Here is a 12,778-nt window from a genome sequence, read left to right as displayed (position 1 = left end):
GGTTAGTTTTAACAACAGCAAAAAAATGATTTTATTAAAAGTAATTCTCAGGATCTCTAGGACAGCCAGCAAACAAGAATTAGAGGTTACAGGCCAGGTGCGGTGGCTCACGCCTATAATCCCAGCACTTTGGGAGGCCAGGGTGGGTGGATCACCTGAGGTCATAAGGTCGAGACCAGCCTGGCTAACATGGAGAAACCCCATCTACTAAAAATACAAAAATTAGCTGTGCATGGTGGTGGGCACTTGTAATCCCAGCGACCTGGGAGGCTGAGGCAGGAGAATCGCTTGAACCCAGGAGGTGGAGGTTGCAGTGAGCTGAGATAGTGCTACTGCACTCCAGCCTGGGTGACAGAGCAAGACTGTCTCGAAAAATAAAAATAAAAAAAAAGCATTAGAGGTTATCACTAACTACACCACTTTTGCTGTACCTCTGTGGAGATGAACGCAGTTGTGTTGTTAGTCACCATCTTCAAAGGAACCTGCATGGTTCCCTCCTTCTTTGTATCACTAATTTTAAAGTTGAAGGCAGATGTTTCTTCCTTAGCTGCAAAGGAGGCTGAGAAAACGTTACCTGGTACTTTCAAATTCTTTAGGAGGAAGAAATGCTCTGCTTCATTAGGTGAGGGATTCCTTAAACACAGGAGTTAGGATATTGGGCAGCCAAAAGAGAAATGACAGATGTCTGCTACAGCCCATTCTCTTGGCCATTCAATATCAACACACTCCTTCAGCTAATTCTTCCAAAACTATATTCAAGGGGAAAGGACTTGACAATATAACAGTCACAGACATGTAACAGTCACAGACACTGTTAGTTGCTTTCTCAATATTCTTTCTTCTTGCTAATACTGATTTTATTTGGGACAGCTATGTACCCTGCTATCTTTGCAGGTACCAGTGGCCATTTAACTGGTCAGGCAAGTAAATCAAAGGGAAATCCATTTGGGATTTCTGGGAAAGCTTTGCTTTCCCTCATAAAAGGCGATATATATAGCTGGCACAGGCCATTTCCATTTCTTCTTCCTTGCCTTCAACATGGCCATGACATTTGGCTTGGCAACAACTTTCTAGCAAACACAAGAAAACAGCATGAGGGATCTAAGCCAATATGGTAAGGAGGCAGATTTGAAAGACAGAACTGCACCTTTTCCTGTATATAGTAAGAGTCACTGATTATACATTATTCCTTTCAGTTGAATCACACATACTCTCACCTACACCATTCTAGAAAATAATAATATCTCATTAGTTAAGACTCCATTTATTGAATTAATAATACTTTCTAATATATGAGCTGTGGTGTTTCTTTTGCACTAATAAAAATAGATTTTTCTAATCAAGAACCACTTGAACTCCCAACAGTATTTGGCATTTAGGCATCTCAAGTTAGTTAGTGATTAAAAATGTGCTTAAGACTCTGTCTGGGTTTGAATCTTGGTTCCAGTTTGGACAAATAACCACCTCCTTGTGCCTGAGTATCTGCAAAATGAGGTACAGTTAAAATGGAGATTATATAATACAGTACCTGACAGATAGTAAAGCACTCAATAGATGGTAGCTATTATTGGCAATACCATACATACTTTGCTTTTGTGGCACCAAAGTTTTCTATTTCCCTCCTACTCATTTATTATCTCTATTGAATTCTCAAGTTTAAAGTCCCTCTTCTGTATCCTATACATACTTATAATGGATTTATCACACTGCATTATAATTTTATATATACTTGTCTCTTGTACCAGACTTTTTCATTTTTAAATTCTTAAGTATTAATGAAATGGTTGGCACATAGACTATTTTCTTTTGCATCTTTTAGAATGCTAACTATTACACAATGGGGCCTAGACTAGATATTTTAAAATTAGTGTCTTTAGGAATTGTTTGGGATGATTAGAATACAAATTCTTGAACTTCATCACCAAATTTCTATTTCAGTAGGTCAGGGAAGCACATTTTGAAGAACACTAAAATAGACCTTCAATGTTTGAATCAAATTATGCATAAGGTATTAATATAAGAATTATACATAAGATATTGATATAATACTACATTAATATAAGGTACTATTTGTAGAGTTATACACTGCTGAATATACTGTGCTAATTACAAAGTATTTATGACTCTTGTGAGGACCACTTGACAAGGTTGCTATATATATGTAAAAAAACCCTCTGCACTTCCTAATTTGATTTACTACTGAGTAAAATTAGCTTATCTTCTCAAAATGTAGTTTTTGTTAGAAAATATAATTTTGAACTAAGATTTTTGCAAACCAGGCAAGTTCTTCATCCACTGAAGGAGAAACTTTAAAATCCACTTAAAATGAGCATTCCTCCCCAACTCAATTTTCTAACTACACATTATCTTCATAGCATTAACACCAGCCAGAATTTATATTATGTAGGGCACTAAAAGCTTCTTAGACTTGTACCTCAGGCTTTTAATTTCGCAGAGGGAAAAGTTAATATGTCGATTTATCCTAACACTTGAGATATAAAGAACTTTATAAACAGCTCTAAAGGAACATAAAGCAGATAAAGGGACACCATATTATACCTTGATTTGATTACTTCATCATTTTCACTGAAATCTGGCCATGGTAGGTTTGGCCATGGCTGCCAAATGGTATAGAGTACTGGCCTCTTGAATGGATTTATGGGGTCACTTAAGGTATACTTCGAGGCAGATGGCTGGGCTAATAGTTACTTACTTACTCTTGGGAAATGAAATAAAAAATGCTCACACTTGGAGGTGTTTTTTTGTCAAATTCTATGCAGGATATCAAACAGAAATTTGAAAAATTCTTAAATGACATATACCTATTCATTAACACCCACTGCTCTAGATGACATCCATTAGTTATTACTGGGATCAGATGCTTTTAGGACATCTTTAAAATATTTTGTTATTTTAACTGTAGTTCTTTATAGCATTACAAAAGAAATATCACTCACATAAAGCACTAACACCTCTTTTTAACACTGTGTCTCTCCCATGCAGTATGGTGCTTAATGTTACTGGAAAATATTGACAGGTTTAGCATTATTTCAACTAATTCTGGGCAAATCTAAATAGAATAGTATAACATGAAGAAATTTATAAATTTGAAATGTGAGTAAACTGGGACGGGAATGAGTTGATGAGTGAACCCAGTTGACCACTGGGCATTTGAATCTCAATGTTGCCTACACAGCATTATGAGTGTAATAATTTTCATTAGGTAACAAAACTGCTTCCTCACCTTTTTATATAGCTTAAACAAAAAAAAGAAAAAAGATAAAAAAAAAAAACCTGCTTCTATGTAAACAAAAAAAAAGAAAGCCAACTATTAGTGCTAGGAATGAAAGACATCCAATCCAAGTAAGTGATGGTTCTTAACTATAAAATGGAAATTGTATAAAAATTAAAATAGAATGTAAAACTAGCAGGATAACATTGAAAAACTGACTACTTATATTTGTTTTTTTGATTTTTTTGTGTGTTTCTGGCTGATTATATTTAATAAAAGCTACTTTTAGTATTTGAACTAAGTGCACATGTGTGCATTCACATACACAGGACAAGCTCCTCAGCTTTGAACAATATGAACTTTGAACAGTATGACAACTATAGCATCACTGGGGAAAAAAAAATAGCTGACTTGGAAATATGGAAACATATTTCCAAGTATGTTTCCTGGGACTAGCAGTAGGTTCTCTCAAATTAAAAGTAAAGGCACCAGGCTATAAAGTGCCAATTCTTAGCACCAGAGAGACTTAAAATGTCACAGGTGAATGACATTACAAATCAGAGAATCTGCTGATCTAGTTCTGTGGAACTGTATTATTTTTGTCAAATGGAAAAAAAAAATCAAGGTTTATGCCAAATAGATTTAAAAAGTTAAATCTTTCCTAAAATTTCCTAGAAGTGTATTTTACAATGCTATATAAAATAAATTGCTGGCTTATAAAAAATGCTCAAAGTTTCAGAGATGTGAAAAATAACAATGAACTGAAAACACAGTTTATATAAATCAAGGTCCCAGAAATGAAAATTAAAAGTAGTCTTTTTGAGAAAGGAATGGTGAAATTCAGCATGTAGTATTCACGTTAACACATCTGAGAACTGTGGACAGCCAATATTGACTGGAATTCTAAATTGCCACCTGATACCTTTAATTAAGATTAAATCAAATCTGAGGCAAGACACTTAATGGACAGTACTTGAATGGGAAGACAGTAACTTCCTTCCTTGATAGACAATCTCCAGCCATCATTCATAGTTCAGTTATTTGATGGCTTGGGAAGCAGTGTCCATTGAGTTTTCCTTTCTGGCTTGAAGAGACTCACTGCTGATGGACAATAATTCTCGAAGTTCCTTATTTTCAAGCTGGAAAAAAAAAGAGGCATGTTTATTTCTGGTATTTTTACTATCAAACTGCATTACAACACATTATTTTGAGCCAGGAGCAGAAAACATTATTTTAATTTTAAAAAACTTAAGGAAACAAAAAATCCACTAGTTGAGAATTTCCTTAAACACTACTTATTCATTTAACAAACATTTACATGTAGGATGTAGGCAATGATACTCTTTTGTAGTAGTAATTTACTGAGTAATTTCTATATACCAAGTGTTAGGATTACAAAGGAGAAACAAAAAACAAGGTCCTCTCCATTTGAGGAATTCACTGTTATATTCTTCTTGGTTCCCACAGTTTCACTATTATTTCTTTTATTTAAAAAATTCCTAATAATCGTTTCACTCTGATTAATCTCCTCTCCTGGATATCTTACAGTTCTAGAGAAATGGAAGGAAAGGGGGAAAGAAATTACTTATTGAGCATGTAGCTGGGTACTACTTGGGTGCCCTATATATGTTATCTCACAATAATCTGTAGAGTAGGTATCATTGCCTACATCCATATATTTCAGATGAGGATACTCTGGCTCACAAAATTCCTAAAAGTTGTCCAAATTCAGACAACTTGGATGTGGTATTGCTGGGGTCTGAATCTGGTGGTCATGTTTTTTCTACTTGAAGTATTAAGGTAGAATTTGCCCCACATTTCCTTAGGGCTGTTTCCGTAAGTGAGGTAAATCGGGGATATATAGAAGGTCATGCTATCATTTCACTAGCTCCTAATTCCTCCTTGGGACCTGTCACTACCTTTGATTTCTAGAGAGGGTAGCTTCTGCTCTTCATCCTTGTTCTCTGAAGAAAACTCTGGTAAACCAAAGCATTTTTAGCTTCACCAAGATGTGCGGAAGTCCCAGCTAGACTAACTAAGAGATTAGAGCCTGTGGTCGACGAATCTTCTACCACATGAAGTGCTTCCTTCGGTATTTGTATCTGTCTCCTAGCATTTACATACTATTTAATATCATATAATACTAGGGTTATCCCTTTCACTAGACTCTGGGCAGGTACCTGTTTTTTTCTCTCTGGTATTTCTCAAAGGCCCCAGGACAGCACCTTGTAATAAGCAGCACTCAAACCATTTACTGAAACGCTTTGCTTTTTTTTTTTTTTTTTTTTAATTTTTGAGACAGGGTCTCACTCTGTCACTCGGTTGGAGTGCAGTGGCATGCATGATCGTGGCTCACTGCAGCCTGACTTCCCAGGTTCAGGTGATCCTCCCACCTCAGCCTCTGAGTACCTGGGATTACAGGTGTGCACCACCACACCCGGCTAATTTTCTGTAATTTTTTGTAAAGACAGGGTCCCACATGTTGCCCAGGCTGCTCTTGAACTCTTGGGCTCGAGCAGTTCACTCACCTCAGCCTCTCAAAGCTGAAATGTTTTTCCTTAACAATTTTATGAGCACACTAATACCCCCAACCTTTTTTTGTAACATATTCCTATTCTAATCAAAATATGACATAAACATAGCTTTTAAGAAATCAAGACTACAAGGCTTATACAAGCAGTTCTTTGGCTTTGTACCCCAAATGCAACCACTTTTAACACTTCTATTTCTTTTGGTATTTAATTCTGTAATTCTAAATAATATGCTTATACTACTATTTCCTGATCATCAATTTTAGACATTATCTACTTCACTTCTTATTATGGCAGATGAAGGATTTTATCTCACATATAACTTCTCCCCTCCACTCCCTCTACCTTCCCATATGATAATACCTCAAGTTCTTGCCAATACATAGTTGGTATTTCCATTGATTGCTGTTTACTCTATTTCCTTTCTTCAAAAGGGTATAAAAGGGTATGAAGGAGGAGTTTTAATTTTAAATCATGAGCACACAGAAAACATCAATATATTACAGTGATGGGATAGTGATGGCATATCTTCCAGACTCTGAAAACTCTGAAATACTGTGAACCTAAATTAGCTACAATCTTACCTCTAATTGGGCTAATTTTTCCTGAATCTTACAAAACTGGTCATCATCCATCTGAACTGCTTTCCTCATCACTTCTCCCATTTCACAGATTCTGTCAATCTGACTCTCAATTTCCTGTGAAGATATTAAGGAAACAAAGGTGGAAAAATCACCTGTTCTGTAGATATAAAGAACATAAAAGCATGTCCATTACGATTTTTAAAATTTCATTTAATCTATGATACAGAAGTTACAATGGAGTTTCACTACAATTTTAGTCCTCAGACATGAAGCCATAGTAAAGTGACCTTGTATTCACAGATAATTTTCTTTTCTTTTTTTTTTCCAAAAAATCAATTGTGGAAGACAGTGTGGTGATTCCTCAAGGATCTAGAACTAGAAATACCATTTGACCCAGCAATCCCATTACTGAGTATATACCCAAAGGATTATATATCATGCTACTATAAAGACACATGCACACGTATGTTTATTGCGGCACTATTCACAATAGCAAAGACTTGGAACCAACCCAAATATCCATCAGTGATAGACTGGATTAAGAAAATGTGGCACATATACACCATGGAATACTATGCAGCCATAAAAAAGGATGAGTTCATGTCCTTTGTAGGGACATGGATGAAGCTGGAAACCATCATTCTGAGCAAACTATCACAAAGACAGAAAACCAAACACCGCATGTTCTCACTCATAGGTGGGAATTGAACAATGAGAACACTTGGACACAGGGTAGGGAACATCACACATTGGGGCCTGTCATAGGGTTGGGGGAGTGGGGAGGGACAGCATTAGGAGGAATACCTAATGTAAATGACGAGTTAATGGGTGCAGCACACCATCACGGCACATGTATACATATGTAACAAACCTGCACGTTTTGCACATGTACCCTAGAACTTAAAGTATTTTTTTAAAAAAAAGGCCTCCTTAAGGGGATCCTCATTCCAGTTGTATATGTTCTATTGATACCACTACTAAGGAATACAGTTTTAAAAAATATATATAATGTTTCTTATATTTAAAACCAAGAAGTGAAGAGTAGAATGCATTTTCTGTTTTCACTCTTTGCCCAGACATCAAGTTGATAATCATATGGTTATCTGTAATATGCATCAGCTCATAAGTAACCCTTTGGTATGTGAACATGGGGAATTTTAAAATACTGGGCTCTTCAATATGGGTTTGTGTTACAGTCATGTCATCATCTCACGCCTTCCAAGATTTCAAAGGATCTGATGGCTGTAATTGCAGAGAATAAATGAGTAATCTTTAGTCTATTTCAGAAATAGAAGGCCACATGATTCCCTTTCCATAAAGGACTAAGTTTCATTCAATGCCAACTCTGGTAAGGCCTTAGTCATTTTTGTGGGTGAAATCTGATTTGATGCAAGCAATGTTATTTTCATTTCTGAAAATTATCTATGTCCAGTGCATCAATCCCCCAGTAGGTCCACACTCCAATAAAAAGGTTTGAAATGGAAAAAAAAAAAAATCAGTTGTAGTTTAACTACCCATTGGATGTTGGATACTATCTCTAAGTGGCTGTTTAACTTAAATTTGAATACTTTTACTGGCAGGAAGCTTACTACATTCCAAGGTGCTTTATTCCATCTTGGACATATCACTTAGAAAGTTTATCTATCTGAGTAAACTCTGTCTCTTTCAAGGTTCAAGTTTTTTCCTCCATACGAGAAGAAAATCTATTTTTCTCTTCCAGATGAAAGCCATTCAAATATTTAAAATATCTGTTTCCTAAAACTTTTAAGTCAGTAAAATGCATTCAATGGAATTTAAGATAAAGCTTATATTTCACTACATCTCACAGAAGTAGTAGGCTCCAACCTATACATCTAGAATTAAATGATACAGTACACAAGAATGTACAATGACAACCATGAAGCACCTATAAACATAAGAACAATTACTGAGTCTCCCAAATTAGATAATAAAAAATCAAAGAACAGAAACTATGCCATGTTTGTTTTTTTAAAAAACCATACTTCTCTTCCCTAACAACATAGTATGATACTATGTGGTTCAGTTTATTAAAGGTTTACTGACTGCCTGCTATATGTCAGGTACTATGTTAGGAATAAAATGTGAATTCATGCGCCTTACAACCAATGAGCTTAAGTTAAATGTATAAGTAATAACCAACCAAGTGTTTACCAGGCAGCTTCAACACTAACTGGCATTATGTTTGGTAGGAGAGCTAAGAATTAATGAACATTTTCAAAAGAGATCTTGGTGAGGGAGGGGGAACCTTAGTCCCCCTCAAATAAAAGGATCTGAGCAGCCCCTATCCTCCTTCTTTCTATTCATATCTTTACAAAGCCATGGCAAAATAAACAACAAATGTGATAAACATGAAAGGAAAACGAGCTTACTTTTCTTCAAAAACAAGCACACATGGCCAGGCGCAGTGGTTCATGCCTATAATCCCAGGACTTTGGAAGGCTAACGTGGGTGGATCGCTTGAGCCCAAGAGTTTCAGACCAGCCTGGGCAACATGGCGAAATGTCATCTCTACCAAAAAACAAACAAACAAACAAACAAACAAAAAAACCCCACAAAAATTAACAGGGTGTGGTGGTGTGCACCTGTAGTCCCAGCTGCTCAGGAGGCAGAGGTGAGAGGATGGCTTGAGCCCAGGAGGCAGAGGTTGCAGTGAGCCGAGATCGTGCCATTACACCACAGCCTGGTCGACAAGAGCCAGACCCTATCTCACAAAGCAAAAAAACAAGCACACAATCTAAAACAATCTCAAGATTTCAATTTGGTTCATTTCGAATTTATTCAAAGTTTCTTACTGCAGAGTGAGACTGGTGAGCTTTCAGGACTGGTTCAGCATCCACAGCTTTTTTAGCAACCATTAACTGTAACATCTGTTTCCGATACTTGCTCATGATGAGTTCCAAAGCATCCTGGTGTTCCTCCAAGGAAATCCACAGCTCTATCAAAAAATAAAATAACTTGGCAGTGATGTCTGAGAGACAGTTCCCAAATCCAAAGTCTTAACAGTTGGAATTTTGTAACACTATATAGATAATATGAATCCAAAGTTGTAAATCAATGTTTAAGCCCACAAAACCGAACAGTTAAAGTCTATGTGAAAGGTAACTTTCTAGGCAGAGAAGCAAAGTCTTGCAGAAACAACAATGGATGTATCATCAGAAGACATGGGTTTGAGTTCAGTTCTGTAACTTGCTTGGTTAATACTCATAAGTGAATCATTTAGCTTCTCTGAGCCTATTTCTTAACTGCATTGTGATAGATAAAAATGAAGATATGAGAATACAGTAGGATGATATATGTGAAACGCCTCTGGTAAACAACTATTAATACTACGATCATTAATAATGTACTAATCAAGCCTAAGAATATATACCCTTAGAATAAAATTCTGCTGCTTCACCTTGCACAAACAAGAACATAAACAAAATCTTAAATCTTACCTTCAGTGTTTATATTAATACTTAAACATTAAATTTTAAGTCCATGAGGCTATGAACTCTTTTGTTACACATCTGGGAATGCTTAAAAATAAACCATGCAATAATTCCAACTCTACACAGCACCTCTTTGGTAAGCTGCTACAAAATCAGTCAGATGACCTTGAAAAGGGTAATCTAACAAACTTTATTGTTACTGGGCCAGATCAGGAGGACTCTCCTACTAAAAGTACTGACCTGGAAATATATGTACACTTTTGTAAATGTTTAGGGCAATTTTGCAATAACTTTAAACTATTACCAGATATGAAAAGGCCTGACTAACCTCTGTTTTCCTGTTGCAAGTCTCTAATCTGTGTGTTCTCTTGGGACAGCAGAATGTGAGGTTTGTATTTGGACATGTCCTTCATATCGGATGCATCCTCTTGATACTGGACAAATAGAGACAGACTAAGCATGCCTTAAAGAGAACAGCGGCAGATGCAACTGAAGAGGCAGAAGTTAGGGCTCCAGGGCAGGATTCTCAGTCCCGACCCAGGAAAATGGTCTCACCGCCGCCCTCTGAGACCGGGAATAAATTCCAGGCCGAGTTCCCACTTTACCTCGCTCTCCACCCTTCAGTGCCCAGAATCCGAGAGCACTGGACTTCTACCCTCTGCCTGACCTGGTCCGGAAGCGCTGTCCCCGCCTCCCGCATAGCGGCTACCCGCCGGTGCAGCGCCGCCGACTGATCCACCAGCGACTCGGCGGCCGCATCGTGCTCCCGCAGCCTCTCCAGCAGCGTCTTGGCGTCTGTCAGGATCTTCTCGATGGTGCAGCTCATAGCAGCAGCACGACCCCAGCCCCTGCCGGGCTCAGCTACGCGACTCGCTCAGATCTTCTGGGAGTCTGTCTCAGCATTACAGGCGTCATTTCCGGGCACGTTTAAAAGGTGTCTTGGTAGGCGCAATAGGCGCCTGCGCAGTGGCAGCCTATTTTGGCGGTTGACCGGCTTTAACCTGCGGCTTCCTTGCAGTCCTTCCTTGCGCGGAGCCCCAGACCTACATTTGCCACGCCCTTTGTTTCCAGTTACCACAGCCTGGTGGTCAGGCCATGATTAGCTGGGCAGTGGGAAGGTCTCCTTTCCCTACTGGTTTTCATTGATGTGGGTTGTTCTTCAGTCACAGTTAGTTTCCTTTTATTTTCATTATTTTTTTCTTTTTTGAGACGGAATCTTGCTCTTGTCGCCCAGGTTGGAGTGCAGTGGCGCGATCTTGGCTCACTGCAACCTCTGCCTCCCGGGTTCAAGCGATTCTCCCGCCTCAGCCTCCCGAGTAGCTGGGATTACAGGCATGCGCCACCACGTCGGCTAATTTTTCTATTTTTAGTAGAAACGGGCTTTCACATGTTGGCCAGGCTGGTTTCGAACGCCTGACCAAGTGATCCACCCGCCTTGGCTTCCCAAAGTGCTGGGATTACAGGTGTGAGCCACCGTGCCTGGCCTACTTTCATGTAATTTTTTTAAAATTGTGGCAAAATACACATAAAATTTAATATCTCATCCATTTTTAGGTGTACAGTTCAGTAGTACATTCATATTGTTATACAGCCACCATCAGCATCCATCTCTAGAACTCTTTCATCTTGCAGTACTGAAGTTCTGTACTGATTAAACAATAATTCCTCATTCTTCCTTATCCCCAGCTCCTGGCAACCACCATTCTACTTTGTGTCTCTACAAATCTGACTATTCTGGGTACCTGACATGAGTGAAATCATACAGCATTTCTATTTATATAACTGCCTTATTTCACATAGTGTAATGTCCACGAGTTTCATCCATATAGTAGCATATGTTAGAATTTCCTTCCTTTTTAAGGCTGAATAATATATATATACCACGTTTTGTTTATCCATTCATCCGTGGTTGGACAGTTGGGTTGCTTCCACCTTTTGCTATTGTCAATAATGCCGCTATTGCAACTGGCTCACTTCTGGCTGCTTGCTGCCTAGAGGCCAAGAACATGAGAAGTGACCTGTGGTGAAAGCTTTACTGATCAAATGCTTGCAGATGGGGAATGGCTAGGCTCATGCCTTCAAAACAGCATTCCACGTTGTTTTGTTTGTTTGTTTGTTTGTTTTGGTCAAGGTATCCCAGAGACAGTATCAGTGTCCAAACTTTAATTTTGTCCCATATCAATGCCAGGGTGGTGTGCTACCTGCCCTAAGTCCATCATGTCCCTCCTGCGGCCAACTGACTTAGAGTCAAAAGAGTTACAGCCAATTAAACGTTCTAGGCCAGATGGGGAAGGAGGTGGGCAGGCACTCATTAACTTTAAAACCCCTCTTAAGCAATGTTAAGAGGCAAAAACCAAAAGGCAAGGGTTACAAAATTGACTTATCTATAAATTCTATGCATTGAGCTGCTGTAATCTTGGCTTGTTGCAATTAGCTATAGAAAATGCAAGCATTTTGTTTAGCTGTTTTGGCATCTGTGTGTCATCCTTGATTTGTAGGGCCTGAACTAATTTTAGCTCTCAATACTGGCCCTTACAACATTACGTTATAGTCTCTAGGCATGGCGGGATTGAAGAGTTTCAACTTTTGTAGGTAAAACAAAACAGAAAGAATTAACATTTCAAGCACAAAGGTGATAAACCCTGCCTAGTTTCGAGAATAACAGGAAAATAAGTTCATAGGTAGCTAAACACTTAAATTATTTAGTATCAAGGCACAGAATAAATTATATTCATTCAGATAGAGTCAAAATTGTTAAATGAATCTTAATATTTTTGAACACAAGACTGTCCCTGTGTCTCATAAAAGCAGTTTACTTTGTTGCCTTTGCCTGAGTCTAAAGATGAGGCTTTGGTTAACTGCAGTTTAGTGTCAGATACTGGCAGGAGTTGATGCCTTCTTTGGATGAGATATGTGTAAATCCCTATAACTTAAAAGCACAAGGATTAGTTAATATCACCTGATAGGGACCTTTTCAAG

The 12,778-nt window shown here is 38.0% G+C and overlaps 1 protein-coding gene across 1 annotated transcript; it reads right to left on the bottom strand.

Moving 5' to 3' along the window:
• Window positions 1-3,479: 3,479 nt before the first annotated feature.
• SIKE1 (suppressor of IKBKE 1) lies at window positions 3,480-10,674 on the bottom strand. The gene is given in 5 exon segments (NM_001132638.1): window positions 3,480-4,371; window positions 6,348-6,461; window positions 9,161-9,303; window positions 10,128-10,233; window positions 10,467-10,674. Coding segments are annotated over 5 exon segments (624 nt in total). The 5' UTR covers window positions 10,626-10,674; the 3' UTR covers window positions 3,480-4,269.
• Window positions 10,675-12,778: the final 2,104 nt, after the last annotated feature.

Source organism: Pongo abelii, chromosome 1 (assembly GCF_028885655.2).
Source record: "Pongo abelii isolate AG06213 chromosome 1, NHGRI_mPonAbe1-v2.0_pri, whole genome shotgun sequence".
NCBI classification, from domain to species: domain Eukaryota; kingdom Metazoa; phylum Chordata; class Mammalia; order Primates; family Hominidae; genus Pongo; species Pongo abelii.
This window is presented reverse-complemented; position numbering and strand designations above follow the sequence as displayed.